Source organism: Cyphomyrmex costatus, unplaced genomic scaffold, assembly GCF_001594065.2.
Source record: "Cyphomyrmex costatus isolate MS0001 unplaced genomic scaffold, Ccosl1.0 scaffold112, whole genome shotgun sequence".
Lineage (NCBI taxonomy): Eukaryota > Metazoa > Arthropoda > Insecta > Hymenoptera > Formicidae > Cyphomyrmex > Cyphomyrmex costatus.
Genome location: NW_017275086.1, coordinates 1550281 through 1568060, shown reverse-complemented (window position 1 = coordinate 1568060; position 17780 = coordinate 1550281). Strand labels below are relative to the sequence as shown.

Sequence of the window (17780 nt, the reverse complement as noted above, 5' to 3'; positions counted from 1 at the left end):
TATATACATATATATACATATATATACATATATATATACATATATCTCAAGCAATATAAAAGAGTAAAATTTTTTTTTGTTTTTTATCATTACCTTTACAACACAATTTTTAAGCGAATGTATCAACTTATCATATTCTTTTTTTCTAATACCCTTATAATTATGTAATATATCTTTAATATCTTTTGGAGGTTTGTATATTTTGTCAGGTTGTTTAATAAACTGCGCTCTAACTCCACTGTCTTTCAGCATAGATGACACACTGCTGACAGTTCTTGAGGATACCACAGACATCTATTAAACAGACGAATCATTGGAACTTTAAGGACTCTATTAGAGTTTGATTAATGACAGATCTATCTCGTAAATCGTTGTTCTGAATTCAACTCGTAATTAAGGAGCTTTCATTGACATAAAGTAAAACATCACAATATGTAATCGCGAAATAGCAGGCGTGGAGCGGCAGGAGGAACAAGGTTAAGATAAATGCACGTTATAAAATAAATTAGAACGAGCGCTACTTACTTCGGCGAGTATAATTTTTCCTTCGCCTAAGGTGAAGTGAACTCTTTCCGCAGCTGTACACGTGTATGTTTGGATGAGTCTTATATCAAATCCTACCACATCCCACGTGCTGACAAATTCTTCACCATACGTGGGTGCGTTCGAAAATCTACTCGTCGGGTAGAGTAAGGTTGGGTATGGGTAAACGTAAAACTCAACAGAGTAGCACGACTTTTCGAACGCATAGCTAGTCCAGTCATTATGTACATAAAAATGGGTTAAAAAAGAAAAAATTGGAAGCAGAAATTTTATTCTTGGGGGGTCTCAGGGATGTCAAGAAAAGCTTAACTTGAAGTTTTCGACCTCTGTTTCCCGGTTGTCTTTTTTGCAGTTAAAAACACCAAAAAAAATGGTTTTTTCGCAATAACTCGGGTTCTAATCAACTTAAAAGGTCGTTATTAGGCCCATTTTAAAGGTTTTTTCATGCTCTCCAATTTTTGTCATATAATATTTTGTCGTGCGACCGATATTTTTCGAAAAAAGGAAAAATAAAAAAAAATTTAAAAAAAAATAAAAAAAAAGGAATTGTTCGTTTTTTAATTCTCTACAACTTCTTCTCAAGTCACTTTTACATTTTCCGTTAAAAATACCGAGTAAAAAGCAAAAAACAAAAAAAAACTTATTTTCAGTACAAAAATCGCGATAAATCATTCGATATCTCGAAAAATATCGGTCGCACGACAAAATATTATATGACAAAAATTGAAGAGCATAAAAAAACCTTTAAAATGGGCCTAATAACGACCTTTTAAGTTGATTAGAACCCGAGTTATTGCGAAAAAACCATTTTTTTGGTGTTTTTAACTGTAGCAAAAAAGACAACCGAGAAACAGAGGTCGAAAACTTCAAGTTAAGCTTTTCTTGACATCCCTGAGACCCTCCAAAAATAAAATTACTGCTTCCAATTTTTTCTTTTTTAAATATACATAATGACTGGACTAAGCGGCGTGTTCAGATTCCCACCCGAGTGCTCCCTGGGTGTCATGTCATCCTTGTTTAACATTTGGTAAACAATAAAGCGGGGAGCACAGACTTTTGCATAACGCATAAAGCATGTGCATAAGAAATTTCATTGGTCCATTTTCTTATGCATGAGTCAATGAACCAATCAAATTCATTATGTATATGGTTTATACGTTATCAGAGAGAAACCTGAGAGAGGACATGACGACTAAAAACCTGTAACCGCAAATGCGCACTACTGCCCTCTGAAGAAGTGAATGTGAACTACATTCAAGATCCACTATTCTGAGGATAACACATCTACTTTTCAAGACTGATGGTAAGTAGATATTCGCGGTTCGTATAATCGTATTCGCGCTACATAAAATGTGGATCAGAATAAATATTCTTCTCTGCAATTATATGTATGTTTACTTACATGCGCGTGATGTTCATTATTAAGTTTAAAAGTATTAACATTAAAGTTGTATATTACACCCATTTTTTTTTACAAATGTGTTAAAATATATCGCGCGTGTTTATATTTTAAATAAGTTATATATACATATGTATATATGATCCCGGCAATTGATTGCTTTAATGTACTTTATACTCTTGTACGCGAGTCAGCATAGCCAAACTGTGGATCGAATTTATCGACGTAAACGATGAGCAAAATAGCTGATTCTGGATATTTTTAGAGCACATAATTCTAGAAACATTTTGAGACCAAAATAATCCCGTTTGTCCACCCTCCAAAAAACAGTTATACAAAAAAAGTTGTAACACCCTCAAGTGGTTATTTTAGACTATTACGAAAAATATAATTAACATAGAGTGGACAAACGAAAATATAATGGGTGGACAAACGTGGCCGAACAGTGGACAAACGAAATGCAATAATAATTTTATCAAAATTTGCATTTTGGGGTTCCGACTTCCCAGAGCTGCACTGTGAAGTTGGCACTCCTAAATGTGAATTATGATAAAATCATTATTGCATTCGTTTGTCCACTGTTTGTACACGTTTGTCCACCCTTTATTTTCATCTATCCAACCTCCAAAAAAAAGTTATACACAAAAAAAAATTGTAGTACCCCCAAGTGATTATTTTTTATTATTATGAAAAATATAATAAAAATAGGGTGAACAAATGAAAATAATGGGTGCACAAACGTGGACAAACAGTGGACAAACGAATGCAATAATAATTTTATCTAAATTCGCATTTAGGGGTTCCGACTTCCCAGAGCTGCTCTGTGAAGTTGGCACCCCTAAATGTGAATTTTGATAAAATCATTATTGCATTCGTTTGTCCACTGTTTGTACACGTTTGTCCACCCGTTATTTTCATTTAACCAACCTCCAAAAAAAAGTTATACACAAAACGAAGTTATAGTACCCCCAAGTGATTATTTTCCATTATTATTAAAAATATAATAAAAACAGGGTGGACAAACGAAAATAATGGATGGAAAACGTGGACAAACGAATGCAATAATAATTTTATCAAAATTCGCATTTAGGGGTTCCGACTTCCCGGAGCTGCTCTGTGAAGTTGGCACCCCTAAATGTGAATTTTGATAAAATCATTGTTGCATTCGTTTGTCCACTGTTTGTCCACGTTTGTCCACCCTTTATTTTCATCTATCCAACCTCCAAAAAAAAGTTATACACAAAAAAAAATTGTAGTACCCCCAAGTGATTATTTTTCATTATTATGAAAAATATAATAAAAGTAGGTGGACAAACGAAAATAATGGGTGGACAAACGTGGACAAACAGTGGACAAACGAATGCAATAATAATTTTATCAAAATTCGCATTTTGGGGTTCCGACTTCCCAGAGCTGCTCTGTGAAAATAATATACGAAAAGCTTTTTTATGGGGATACTGTACGCGATTAGAGTTACCATTCTAATTGATAAGATTTTCATTATTGATTGGAAAACTTTTACTTGTTTTGAATAAAATTTTTACTTTAAAGAATTTTTAAAGAATACAATACGCAAAATACGAATGCAATTCAAAGTTAATTGAATATAGAATTTTTTAAACTCTATATATTTTTAAAATATAGAATTTTTTGTATATCAAATTTTTAACTTCGCGTTTCGTCTTTACACTTTTAAGTATAACTTTTATTTTTTCCAATTAATCATTGATTAAATTAATCATAATTACTTCAGATTTTTCAAATCAATATATCTATTTATCTTATTAAGGGATTACGCCATTTTTCATTTTACTATTTTATTTTATTAACAAATTTCTATGTTATATGTTGAATAAAAAATTAATTATCGATAAATAATTTTAGGATATATTATAGGATGTGATTTTGTGAAAAGTTCTTTTTATTAAAGCTATAATATAAAATCACTTCTTTGGGTTACACTAAGGATCGAAATAATATGGTACATCGTTTTGTTGCTCCATTAATGTGGCTAAAGCCCGCTCTATATTTTCTGGTAAGTGATCCAAAAGCATGCGTGGCATTACTGATAATTTCGTAAATTCTTCCGCTTGTGCCCATCGCATCTCGTATTTTCTCTCCTTTGCGAGTTGTTTCTTGCTAATGTAAAAATTAAACGTCATTATTAACTAATATATCTTATAATTCTATGACGCTTTTAATATATTTTTTCAGTATTTTGAAGGATTTAATTTATAAAGAACCATAAAAATTAATACTTTTAATAAGAAATTTTGTAAGAGCTATGTACCTCTTTCCTTCCGTTTTTTCAAGTTTGCATCTCACTATATGAAGTATACGACCAGCATTAAACAGTTTCATTTTTGAATATCTTCTTTTTGTTATATCGCGCTCTATTATTTTATCCTGTTGACAAAAAAAATTACTAACAACAAAGTTTTAGTTTAGTCAGCAAATTCAATATTACATAAAATCAATATTGTAAATGTTTGTATGTTTAATACTTTTTACAAATTTTGTAAATGCAGTATTTTTTCTTACCACATCGTTGTGTTTGGTCAGCAAAGGCGATTGACCCGGGATTGTGTTAATTATGTTATGATTGGCCCATGTTTTAGTCAGATCTCTGTCGGGAACTCCAAACAAAGCGTATCCAAATCCGTTTAGGACTACTCTGTACTAAAAATACGAAAATATTTATCAAAACACAATTCAATTTAATAATTTGAGTGTCTCAAATGCTTATAAATACCTTAGGTAATCGACAAGCATGAAGAGTTGTCAGTAATGACGTCCTTAAATTCTCTGTACTATCCACACTCAGTCTCATTACGAGATCATCGCCAAGTCCTATAGTCAATACAAATTCCTCCGTGACCCTAGCAGCTTCTCTGCTGAGCAATCCAGCTTTTTAAACAAATATATTAGAAATTAAAATTAATCAGTCTATTATATGTACGCAAAAAATTAATAATTGGAGATAGTACATCTGTCAATTTTTCTAGCTAATTAAACTATGATATTTGCAAGAACAAAGCCATGTGTACAAGCAATTACCAGGTGTAGCAAACGCGTAGACTCTCAACTCTGGATAACGAGGACGTATCAGTAAACCCAGCAAAATGGCTAAACCGGCTCCTAAACTATGACCTAAGCACACACGTTATCTCATTATAGAATATGTACACACAGTTATACAGTCAACGGCAGTTAGTATGGAGTTCTTACCAGTAAGTGTCAGATGATAATTGGGATACGTGGCGAATGCTCTTTCCAGGACTTTATAATTCTCCAATTGTTTTAAGATTATTTTTACTCCTATTATCATGCCTTTGTGGGCCTACAAATTTTACGTAGGTTTATATATACAATTAAATCAATTTATTTATATATCTTATAATCAAAAAGGGAATTAAACGTACTGTGCTTCCTGGTGGAATACCAGGACATTCAAATGAATCAGACGAGGCTGCAAAATCAGTAATTATATCCCGCAACGATAATGATCCTCGTATAACCACAACAATACTGGCAGTCTTGTGATCAACCATTACACAGAATGGTATCTGTAAAATTTTAAAGAGTAATTTTATGCTGAACGAGATGGAAAGAGCATAATTTGGATACAATATACAAACTTCGCATAAATGATTCTTGAAGGAAGCGAATAGAATATCATCTTCAGATATCTTTGACAGGTATTTTACTCCAGAAAGATAACAGAGACAACAGTTATCGTCTAAAATAATGTTACGCTTTCGTCTAAAAAAAAGACAATAAAATAATAAATCGATAAAAATAATTAAAAAATATATATATTGTATAATTATTCTAAGAAAAAAAATGGTATATAAATAAAGGGTAATATTGAGTTTTATGTTATGTCTTTTACCGGAAACAAGCACAGCATCTCATGCCGCTTATTAAACGAAAACATCCGGTACATGCGTGCTGATATACTACGAAAAGCCAGCCGTAGGAAGCGATCGATAGTTGCAGAAAGTGATGGGCGGCTTCCAAGGACATCCAGTTAGGTGCGCTCGAAAAAATCCCGCTACTGTCTAAAAAAAGTAATCAGCAAATATTTTATAAATGGTAAACATTGCATAAGTAAATTTTTGCATTTTTTGCAATTTATAAATAACGTACCTGAAGAGTATTTTGGACGCGCAATTAGATTTAATTTTCGCAATTCATGAGTTTCTCGCTTCTGCCGGACTCTCAGTAAAATACATCCTGCCATCACATCCGAAGGAACCAAATCCGTGCCTCGGAATAAAGCAGTTAAAAGACCTACGAAGGTATTTGTATCAGTGTGCGTTTATCGTGTGATGAATTATATTACTAAAGAGTAAAAATATATAAATGTAAGTTGCTTGCTCTCTTTCTGTTTCTTTTTCTCTTTACATAAAACTGCATTCGATAATATATATACTACATATAATAATTATAATAATAATATAATAATACATGTAATGATATAAATCATTAAAAAATTGTGCAAACTATGCGTATAAATTATTAGCTGAATTTGTCGAATAAAGTTATTATAATTTTTATTGTTTAATATTAATGATGCTAATAATCTCACCGCGAATTAAAATTCATTCCTACTTCCGTATCGCGATGATTGTGCATGTCGCGAGCGACGAGAGATCGATGAACTCATCGCGAAGAAAATCCCACCGTCACCAAAATCAGAGATCAGTTATTTGATTTATCATCGGCTCTTTCGATGACCGTTCGCGTTCGGTTTCCGATCGGAAGCAACGCCCACGCGATTCCAGTTCTGACTTCTGAATGCGGCAAGACCTCTTCGTAGGTCAGCCGTACCTATGTCTCACCAGCGACTTGTTGAAAGGCCTCGTTCGCACTCTCGTCCTTACGCATCCACCACAGGAACTTGAATCTCCTCAGCCAAATACGCGAGACCTTGCCGTGCTCCACGGAGTTCTCTAGCTGTTTTTTCTCCAGAGAGCCAATTGGGTCGAATACTAGGGCGAGGCCGAAGATGCTGAGACCGATCAAGATCCAATCGAAGAACACCAAGGCCTCCACGACCGTAATAGAGTATGATTCATGCCTGCACTCCACACTCTGTCCGAAAATCCATAGAGTACCCAGAATGTTCCATCCGATCTCTGGCAGTAGCATCAATATCCTGAATAAGTTGAAAAAAGATCTCTAGACTTATCATTAATTTAATTGATCATCAGTTCCTAAGCTAAAAAATTATTGTTATGATATAGTAAAGTACGACAATAATGTACAATGTTGTGCAAGGTACTTCATTTTCATTATCTAGGTACAGGTACTATAAGTATTCTGGAAAAATGTACCAATCCAGCAAACACCAAATTGCATATAACGTACTATGTTAGTACATATTAGTTGTCATTTCTCACTGGATCAACAATATAACAAATATGTGTTATATTACAGTTTAATTACCAATGTGTAAATTAAAGTAATAAATTCTTTATATTTAAAAAAGAAAAGAAAAAGAAAAGAACATCGGTCGTCAGCAAGTCCGAACTATCATAAAATTTTATTAATTTTTATCTTGGGGCTCAATTATGAGGACTCACCTCTAAAGGCATCATCTCATCATAAATCTATCAAAAAAAAGTAAACATTTTATATTAAAAAATCTCACCATGCTAATGCACTTTTTGTTCTATTTGATGTGTGGTTTTTTAAACACGAGTGATTCAATTTATTTTTTTTTTGTTTTCTTCTAATGATGATGCTTGAAAATTGAACATATTGACGACGTACTTTGGACATCCGTAAATGTCTATGTAAATAACATCCAAATAATGTCCTCAGAATGTATTTTATAGACATTCAACGTACAAAGTGACATAAACTGGATTTTCCTAAACATATTTCGGATGCCCAAGAACGTCGAATTGCTGTTTGGATAGCTGTCTGTATAAGGACAGATTTTAAACTTTAACCTAGTACTTTATAATGTTGCGTTATTGTATCAAATAATCTAACGCTGAAGGCATTCTTGTATTCATGAAGAAATCTTCCAAAAAAGTATTGCGTTATAATGTTTGCATTTTGCGTAATAGCAATAAATATGCATATAAATTAACAAAACAAGTTTTACTTCAAAGTGAAAGGATTCTAGAAATTCTCATATACATTCACTTATAGATATTTTGTATAGATGATTCCTGTGAAAGGAAAAGAATAGAAATGTGTATAAGTACTGCAACTGTGTCAGTTTTAGGTCCCATCTTATCAGATACTTATTTTTCCTCATCTTATGAAAAAGTTAATTACTGCAAAACTGTAAACAGCTAATTATAAAAATAGCTATCATCTGATAGAAAACACTTTCTAATTTGCATTCATGTTTCTAAAGTTTTATTTTTAGCTTTTGATTAAGAAATATGATCTAAAAACAAAGAGAGTATGATAATATCGGCAACCTTTCTCTAATTACGAAGCCGTACATGAGGTAATATAGTGAGTCTGATAAAAGAAACCGTCACATTTTTAATGGAAAAGTTTATTTTTTAATCATTTTATCGTATTCAATCAACTAAACATTTTTTTATTAGAATATGTTTTCAAAAATTCAACTATTTTCAGGATATAAATTAAAAGAAGTCGGATAATAAGCATTAAAACAATTTTTTTTAATTTATTATAATAAATGTTTACAATGTTCAACATGTTAATCTAAATTGTATATTTTGATAATAAGTGTCTTCCTCTTATCTCGATAAATTAGTAAGTTTATGTATTTCTTAGATACATGTTAAAATTCCAAAAAATATTTGAATTTTAATATAATTTGGTACTATCTGTTTTTTTTTATCGCTGAACATGAATCTGAGGTCAGAAATTACACATTTCGAAATGGTGTGGCTCCGCAATATATTCTTATATATAGAAGGAAAATTTCTTATTATTGTGAAATAAATAGCGCAAACACATTAATATTAAAATAAACATACACTGGTGAAATCCTAGCCTGTCAAATATGAGAATTATTTTGAGTCCGTAGTTGATAAAAAAACAATAGATTTGATAAAAAAACAATAGAATTGATAAAAAACAATAGATTTGATAAAAAACAATAAATTTAATATTAATGTGTTTACGCTATTTTTCTCGTAATAATAAAAAATTTTCCTTCTATAAGAATATATTGCGGATCCACCATTTCGAAATATGTATTTCTAATTTCGGATTCGTGTTCAGCGATAAAAAAAACAAGTAGTACCAAATTGTATTAAAATTTAAATACTTTTTCGAATTTTGACACATGTATCTAAAAAATGTGTATAAACTTATTAGTTTCAAGATTGAGGGACAACCTAAAGATATTAATCGATTTCGGTGAAATTTTATTCAGATCATATTGAGGTCCATAGTTAACTTTTGGGGGATATTGCTAATTGATTTTTAAAACAATTTTCTTTCGGTCTACCCCATACTATATATATAATCTATATTGCATATAAAATTCTGATAAAGAGAAGCTACGATAAAGCGAGTCTCTAGTCTATAATAAAGAATGAACCTCTCTGCTGAGAATTGGTTGTAAATAATATTAGGCAAATTATTATTTAAAAACACAGAAGTTGAAAACTTTAAAAAGTGTGTCTCACGAAGGTTATCGATCTAGAAAACTGATTAGACATAACGCTGGTTTACTTTTGTTGCTTACTTGACCAGCAGAAGCGGTTCGACGTAGCGTCGGGCATGCGTGTCCATGATAGCCCCCCTCGCGCTATGCCTGATAATGATGAGTATCAAAAGCGTGACGATACCAAGCATGACCGCTTCGCCGAGGAGGTACACGCGCACTAATTCACCTCCCAACCGACAATTCCACGTATCCTCGTAGTACCTTGCGCAGGCGATCCCTATAAGAATCAACCTGTAAAACACACAGCCGATTACGAGAAACAAACTAGCAACAATCCGCGCGATTTTAATTCGGGCGACGCGCTTCTGCGAAAGAAATTAATAATGAAAATTATAAAGTTCAATGCTTCTAATAAATTTAAAAATCTCGTAGAATTTAGTTAAAAATTTAAGTCTTAAAATTCTTGATTTTTTGTATAAAAATAATTTTAAAACAATTTTCATATGTTACGTTGTATTTGCGATTAATATAGTGCATTGTTTCGACATACTGGTAGTCGCGGCGACTGCTTTTCACGGATACTTACCATACAATACGAATAAATAATTCGAACAGGCCTGGGTATACGAGATCGTCGGTTGCGGCCAACCATTTTCGACCGAAGAGCTTCAACGCAGGCATTTCCCTAGAGAAAGAAACTTTGCTGTAGCGCTGTTATGATATCTCGGAACGTTTTTTTCTTAATCAGGTAGAGGCTAAAGTAAAAGGTGGAAGCTCATTTATAAATATTTTATTCAGGAAGTCGAAGTATATGTCTCCATTTAGATAGTATCTGAAAACATGCTTTATAATTGATCGCTTCGTCACGTTCGCGATAGTCTCGCGGTGGCTTGCGGAGCACGCAACTTAGCGTCATTCTCGTGCGCGGATTTCGTAATATTATAAAATGTAGCCGCTTTCTATGATAATAAATATCGCCAGAATTCGGACGATTACGGTATACGTGGGTATCTCCTTGATCACGAAATCGCCGTCAAGAGAAAGCGTCGAGAGAAAGTCTCTGTGTCCATCCCACATCCGAGACCGTTGACACAGTCTTCCGATGTGTTTAAATGGACCGTCAGCCTATGATTTTCGTTACTTTACGTGTAATTTAGTTGATTTAGACGCTAACAACGTGATTATACCAGCAACGACGCAGACACTGATCGGACAGATCGGAATGTGATAATGACAGTGATACGCGTTATTTACTGAATATACATCTCGTTCAGTCGTGCTATATCTTATTATTGTTAGCTGCTTTGCAATTTTCTGGATGATATAAAAACACCAACGATATCACGAGTGGAATTTATATTAATTTACTCGAAAATAATGAATTTCCCAGATGTGATTCTTTCCCATTATTTTTAAGAAAAAGAGGTAGGCTCAAACTAAAAATAATAAAATTTTCTCGTAACATATTTTCATTTACAAATATATTTTTTAATTCATCGCGTGTAAAACTTCTTTTACTGTTTATGATTTTTAACTTCTTGCATTTTCGATTCCTTTCGGTGCTTTTATTATAGGTTCGCACGCGAATTAGCGCTCCCTAAACAATTGCGTAAATTACTTTCGAAGCATTTAATCACGGAAAAGCATACATTACATCATGACACGTGCACTTTTTGAATGCGTCAATTAGTTGTAGATACTAGATTATCTAACTACTTTCTTTCTAAAAAAGCATAAGAATGCGGAAATTGTTATTATGCAGTATGTTATTATGATATTAGGTGGAGGAGAGAAAATTGACATTATCATCGTAGTATTTCGCCGGTAATAATGACTCGGGCCTCAGATTATCTACTTATTGATGTCGAAATACTAGTCGTTACTCGCTGTCAAATCCCACACGTTGCAGCTGTTCGACACGAATACAATATACCGTTTAAATAGACATAGAAATATGTTGCAATGCCTTTTGCGTTGTTTCTATAGGGTCAAAACAAATAAGGGATTTCTTAGAAGATTACAAATCTACAAGAGGCCGCAAACGCAACGGCAATTGCACCGGCAGCAATTAACGCTTCCTCAAAACTCGCCGTAGGCTTGCATAATAATAACGTAGAAAAGGATAAAAAGTTATTTTACATCGCGCATCGTTCGACTTGTGAAAGAGTAGGATATTTACAAATCGATTCAAAATACAATATTTGCGAAGAAATTTCTATAATAACGATTACAGTTCAGGGGCCCTAGTCTTGAAAAATATCGCATATGAAAATCTAGAGAAATACTTGGAAATATTATAGCATACGTTACGTATAATATAGTATTTTCCTTATTTCCTAAATTTCGATATTTTTCAAGAATTGGGCTTCTGATACAATTTAGCAAGAGATCGTAGAAAATGGAAACACGACATTCAGAAAACACTATGCTGTAACTGCATGTTCGTGGTGCATTGAATTACATGAAATAAATAAGTGTATCGCGTGTATTCATTGATTCGAAGCGCGCACTAGCGGTGCATTGCCACGAGTTTTCATAAAACGATATACGAGAACTCGTACCTTTCAACGCGTACTAATTCAATTCGCTCTCTGCTTTGGAATATTCCACATAATAGAGAAAATTAATTGATTTGATCTCTTAGTGAATTCTGGTCGAACTTGACATCGTGATCAATATTTTATGCCAATTTATGCGATAAAAGAAATAATTTATCATTGTCTAGATGCAAATAATTAATGAACTCTTAGTAAAAAGTTTCCAATAACATGTAATGATGAATATTTCATATTAAAAACATATGTATGAAAAGGGTAATTTATGTTTATATATGTAATCTTGTTTATATATACCTTGTTTTTATTTATATAATTTAAATTTAATATATTGATAATATATTATTTATTTATGACAATATAATATAAAATATCTTATATTATTGTAATAAATAAATAAGATATTTTATATATTTATAGCTTAAAACGTTATATTTAGCAATTGTGTTATTCAAAAGTATACTGGTTTATCTTCCGTTATCTTTTGATTATCTTAAAGATAAAGATTCTAATTATCACAAAGATATCATTGCAATTAAGTCTTATTATTTCGATACTATTACTTTCTCTACAAATGCGAAAAGCGTTCTTCATTAATTAAGCCAACAATGCAACAGAATGTTACAAAATGTTTAATTACAAGTAACACGAATTATACCGCTATAGCGAATCACAATATACATATATTAAAAATAAACAATATAATTTTTCCAAGGCGAAAATACATATACTATACACGATGCTGTTTCGCTATCAATCAGCTTGCATATATTTAAGAGAATATTACATAAAATTGACATAAAAATTTTCATATAAATAATCAAAATATGTTTTTAAAATTTGATTTGTCTTTTTTCCTTCTTTGATACGCTGAAAGAAAAATTTTTACTATTTGTAACTATACATATTACCATAATTATAGTTATTACTGCTAGAATAATAATAAATTTATTATAATAAATGTATATATAGATCTATAAAAAAATATATATACATATAGTTAGTAAGAAAAAAAATGACTACAAATTATATATATTTTCTCAGTGTAAATATTTACTGCATATATAATCTGCAAATCTCTTGTAAAAGAGAGTAGATCTCTTATAAAATTGAAATATCTCGTTTCAACCAATCGGATTACGAAAATTTTATAATATGCCTTGCTAAATTCGTACATTGGCACTACTAGGAGAAAAAAAGATACGATAGATGAACTTCTACTTACAGATGCGCGAATCGATATCCGGCGAATCCGGACGCGTATTACACGCGCGTTGAAATCTCCCCTCAACCGACGCGCGACGTGCCGCGGACGCGGCACTCCACCTTGCCCACCGCGCACTCCAACTACTGGCTCTACCACCTCGGGAATTCAGAGAGCGCGGTCCTGAGAGTTGCAAATGAACCCGATTGGAATTTTCGTCTAATCACCGTCAACCGAGCCTTTCTCCAAGCTGCACGTTGTAGACTGCAGCGCGAAACTGGAGCGCTTCCTCCGCTCGAATTCCCGTTAAGTTCAGGCGTCTCTCGCGAAGATAACTATTTCCGCGCTTGCACGCGATCTGTGCGGAAAACCGTATATGACTCGAACACCGCTGAATCTCTTCTGATTGTACATCTATTTTTTGTTGTTTGAAATGGCGCGTAATCACTATTTGTCAAATTTAATCGTTCACCACAAGCGCCGGTTTTGCCACCGCTGTCAAAACTGCTCTGATCGCACGTACAAAGATATGCATAGCGTCCGCGGGATACGAGCGTCTCTCGGCAACCGGTGCCAGTTGGTCCTTGAACATTCGCATAAACTGCAATAATGACAATAGCGGCCGCGATGTGGATGACACTGATGCGCACAAGAGGTATCTCAATCCGCGAGAACACTTCACAATATTATGTCGGGGACGGTTATATACTCTTGGAGCAGAATCACATACTGAACGGAACGTTTTATACTGCGACTTGTTCACCTTGCTGCGCGCGACACCCCGAGCAACCGAATCTTAAGAACTTGTTGACCACAACTGGACCGGTACACCACTAAAGAGAAAGAAAAAGAGAGAGAGAGAGAGAGAGAGAAAGAGAGCGGGAGAAAGAGAGAGAGAATGAGAGAGACCATGAAGAACTTTCCCTCCGTACGTCGGGTTATCGCACGGCGTTCTGGCCGCGAGAAAGAAAAATGCAATGAAAAAGGAGAAGAGGAAGGAATGGGCTACTTCGAGAGGGATAAACGCCGAGCCGAGTCGAGCCGAGCCGAGCTGATGGTGGGAGCGACGAATCAGCGACGCACCTGGCGATCGTGCCTGACCGTTCTTCTCGAGGAGATAGGGAATGCGGTGAATGTCGATATCCGGTGATGGATCTAGAGAAGATTAGCCAAGGAGGAAACACGTTATTTTCACAATGTTCTTATTATCAAGAAGAAAATTACATACGTTACACACAAGGAAAATGTAGTAGTTATAGTGAACATGATTCCGTTATTATAGATAAAATGACAAAAATGTTGAATATTAAGCTTTTTACTGATGTGTGCGGCTCTAAATCAATTCATTTTATTAAATTTTTATAAAGAACAAATTTGTTTAATGTAGTACATATCATTAAAAGATGAATAGTTAAAAATTGTTTTATTTTGTCCAATAATTGGGTCATGTCCACTATACTATCAACTTTAACTGGTACGCTTACCTTATAAGGCGATGAATCTAAATCCGTTAACGTCTTATTAAAAATTTCGATATTAAAATCTAAAATATAAATCTTATGGACGTATCAATGTTATATAAAAAGTACGATTTTGCTGAAGTAACTGAAAATTCACGTAAATATTGATCTGGAAATAATTTTGCTGCGCCATCAAAATGTTATACAGAAAACTCAAGCATGACCTTAATAATGACCTTACAAACAACTAACAATAATATTACATCAATGTTATAATTTCTTACTCAATAATGTTATGTTATGTGTTATATATTATTGAACATTTGTTACATTTATTGTTGAATGGGAAATTATAATATTTTGATGCACGCGCGCGCGTTATTATTAATATGTATTCTGCGGGAAGAAAAATAGTCAAAAAGTTTTGACATTGTTATACACAATTTTCAGCCTGAGCGTTTTATATAAATTATTTTAATAGAGTAAACTTGGGTAAGATGATCATCTTTAAAATGCCAAAAATATACTTTAATTTTTGTTACCATAATAGTGTTATATTGGTATGTCTTTTTCATATGCCACTATTAACGATACCAAAAATTAAAGTATATCTTTTGCATTTTAAAGATGGCTATCTCTTATTTAAGTTTAGCTTTGATAAAATTACTTTTTGATTTGTTAGTAAATTTCACTCATTTTTTTGCAATGCAAATTAAATAAGTAAACGGTCTAAATCGAACTAAATAGATTTAATAATAATAATTGTTCTTAAATCTTATAATATAAAACTCTAACAAAAAGTGTCATACGTTTCGGAACTCACAGATCCTTCTTCAGCGATTCTTACAGATGTTTGTGTCATTGGATTGATAATATTCTCTTATGATGTGTGACGATGCGATATAGACATGCCGATATAATGATTATAGTTTGGATTGATTTTCCTGTTCTCAATGCGAGTATATTGTAAAGGTATGTGAGACAGAACTATCATTAGAAGTTCGTCCGATCGAGTTGAACGCAGATGTTACAATCAATTTTTGATTTGTATCTAGCCAAATACTTCAGAAAAACCGTTCTTTTTGTGTATATTATTCTTCTTAACGTTACTGACTTTTATATTTATTTTATCTCATTCTAGACGTACTTGCGAAATATAAATTTTTATTAATTTTTTTTCTAAAAAACAATCTTCAACGATCAAGTTACAAATAATCTAAAGAGGTTCCAGTTCCCGTTATATTCTCGGTTGAGTAACTCTGCTTGGTATCGGCCTATCTCGAATGAACTTTACATAAGATGGAAGCCAATCTTGTAACCGCATTACTACACATTCGAGCTGAAAGTACTGACCACATGCATATATACGCATACAATGATCGAGCTGCATTCATTGGGTATGCATCAATTCCATGATTGTGCACATGTATAATTACAAGTAGCTTGCAGGTTCCGTACTTTTTTACAAAACGAGTTAGTACGCCAAATAAATCTCGTAACTTTTTAGTAGACTTATAGAAGTAACGGTATTCTTAATAATTCTTACTGCGTGAAAAATATGCAAGATGAATGATTGTGCAATTAATGTCTTATAATTGAATTAAATAGGAAATCGAACTATATAATTATTATCAGAGCTATATAAAGAATAGTGATCGGAGAATGCAAATATAAACGATTTGCTTAGTCCTTTTTCGCAAAAAACAGAGGAAATAATCTGACGTGAAGATATTTATCATAAATGTTTTTTTGGTTTATCAGTAACTGAAACATTTAAATAAGCGTTATTGTAAGCAAATGAACAAAAGTGATTGTGCATGTGAGAAAAACTGTATTATAAGACTCTTGAAGAAAACTTAATATACATATATTAATACTTAATACATATTACAACAATGTTTAAATTTAGTACACACGCAAATACTTTTCAATTTCCTTTTCAAAGTCGTTCTTGTAGGTACCATTTCACATTTTATTAAAATAAGATGGAATATATTGTATTTTTTTAAAGATTACCTTTAAATATAACTGCTCGTACATTAGTGTGTTTCATCGATTTGTTAATTTATTGCGACAAAATATTCTCAAGGTGATCGTTACTAAATAGCAGGATTCGCGTGATCGATCGTAGTGTTCATTTTCAAAATTATATTTTATACCGCGCGACGTTCGTAAAAATAAATATGATGCAAAATCCCGAAGCGTTGATTGAAATAAAACGTATGCTTTGATAAATAGTGTCTCTAGGATACATGTATTTGGAGAATGAATAATTCTGTTTGAATACATCGTTTTTATGGACGATATAAATAATTTTGGATCGGGAACATGTCCGATAGAAGCAACATAATGCTCATAAAAAATTATGCTATGTGGTCTTTTGTCCTTTCTAAGAACTTTTTCTTTTCGCTAAAATTCGTACGGTGACTTTTTTTGCATTTGCCTAATCGACTTGGAATACAATTTCTTTTATTCTTTCTTTGGAACTGCGATAATTGCCAACACGAATTCGTGGAACGACGCTTTAATGGACGTTCTTCTCATACAGGAAAGTTGCATTAAATATTCTTCCAAGACGCATTGACATTGCGGAGCGCGTATTAGTCACAATAATAGTCACAGCAATTAAATTAGCTCATCAGAAGTGAGAAGTAGTTGCAACATCTAGTGTTACAAACAGTTTTCAGAACTTAATGCATGACAAAGAAAGCAAATTTTATTTTATTGATTTAACGTGCGAACCAATATGTATTTTCAGATATCTTCTGCTTTTGCTCAGAGAACTTTCCTGTCATTAATATAAGCTATCGCGTTCTTAACATACCATATATACAGTTTACATTACACTGTAAAAATAAAATATTAATTTTAATTTATTATAAAAATGTATAGTAGACTTTTTAAGACATGCAAAAATGTTAAAATTAACATTCTATATTTTGAAATTTATACACCTTATTTTTATTAAAATTTAAAAAATGAAAAACACATGATACTTTAAATATTA

General features: G+C 32.6%; 2 protein-coding genes across 2 annotated transcripts in view; both read right to left on the bottom strand.

The window, feature by feature from the left end:
* Window positions 1–657, bottom strand: part of Tif-IA (RNA polymerase I-specific transcription initiation factor RRN3 homolog Tif-IA) — a 2887-nt gene extending 2230 nt beyond the window's left edge. The window contains exons 1-2 of the mRNA XM_018543135.1: window positions 526–657; window positions 94–294 (exon numbers count right to left, since the gene is read on the bottom strand). Of these exons, the coding sequence (XP_018398637.1) occupies window positions 94–294 (201 nt within the window). The 5' untranslated portion in view covers window positions 526–657. The remainder of the gene's footprint in view (window positions 1–93; window positions 295–525) is intronic.
* Window positions 658–3897: 3240 nt separating this feature from the next.
* LOC108776830 (sn1-specific diacylglycerol lipase beta) lies at window positions 3898–13356 on the bottom strand. Its single transcript, XM_018543558.1, has 14 exons — window positions 13335–13356; window positions 10141–10239; window positions 9633–9845; window positions 6787–7103; window positions 6092–6235; window positions 5835–6003; window positions 5581–5704; window positions 5365–5508; window positions 5171–5282; window positions 5000–5092; window positions 4695–4849; window positions 4484–4621; window positions 4233–4348; window positions 3898–4081 (listed from the first exon to the last, which is right to left on the bottom strand). The coding sequence occupies exons 2-14, from the start codon at window positions 10233–10235 to the stop codon at window positions 3904–3906; spliced, it is 1998 nt and encodes a 665-aa protein (XP_018399060.1). The 5' UTR covers window positions 10236–10239; window positions 13335–13356; the 3' UTR covers window positions 3898–3903.
* Between the last annotated feature and the right edge of the window lie 4424 nt (window positions 13357–17780).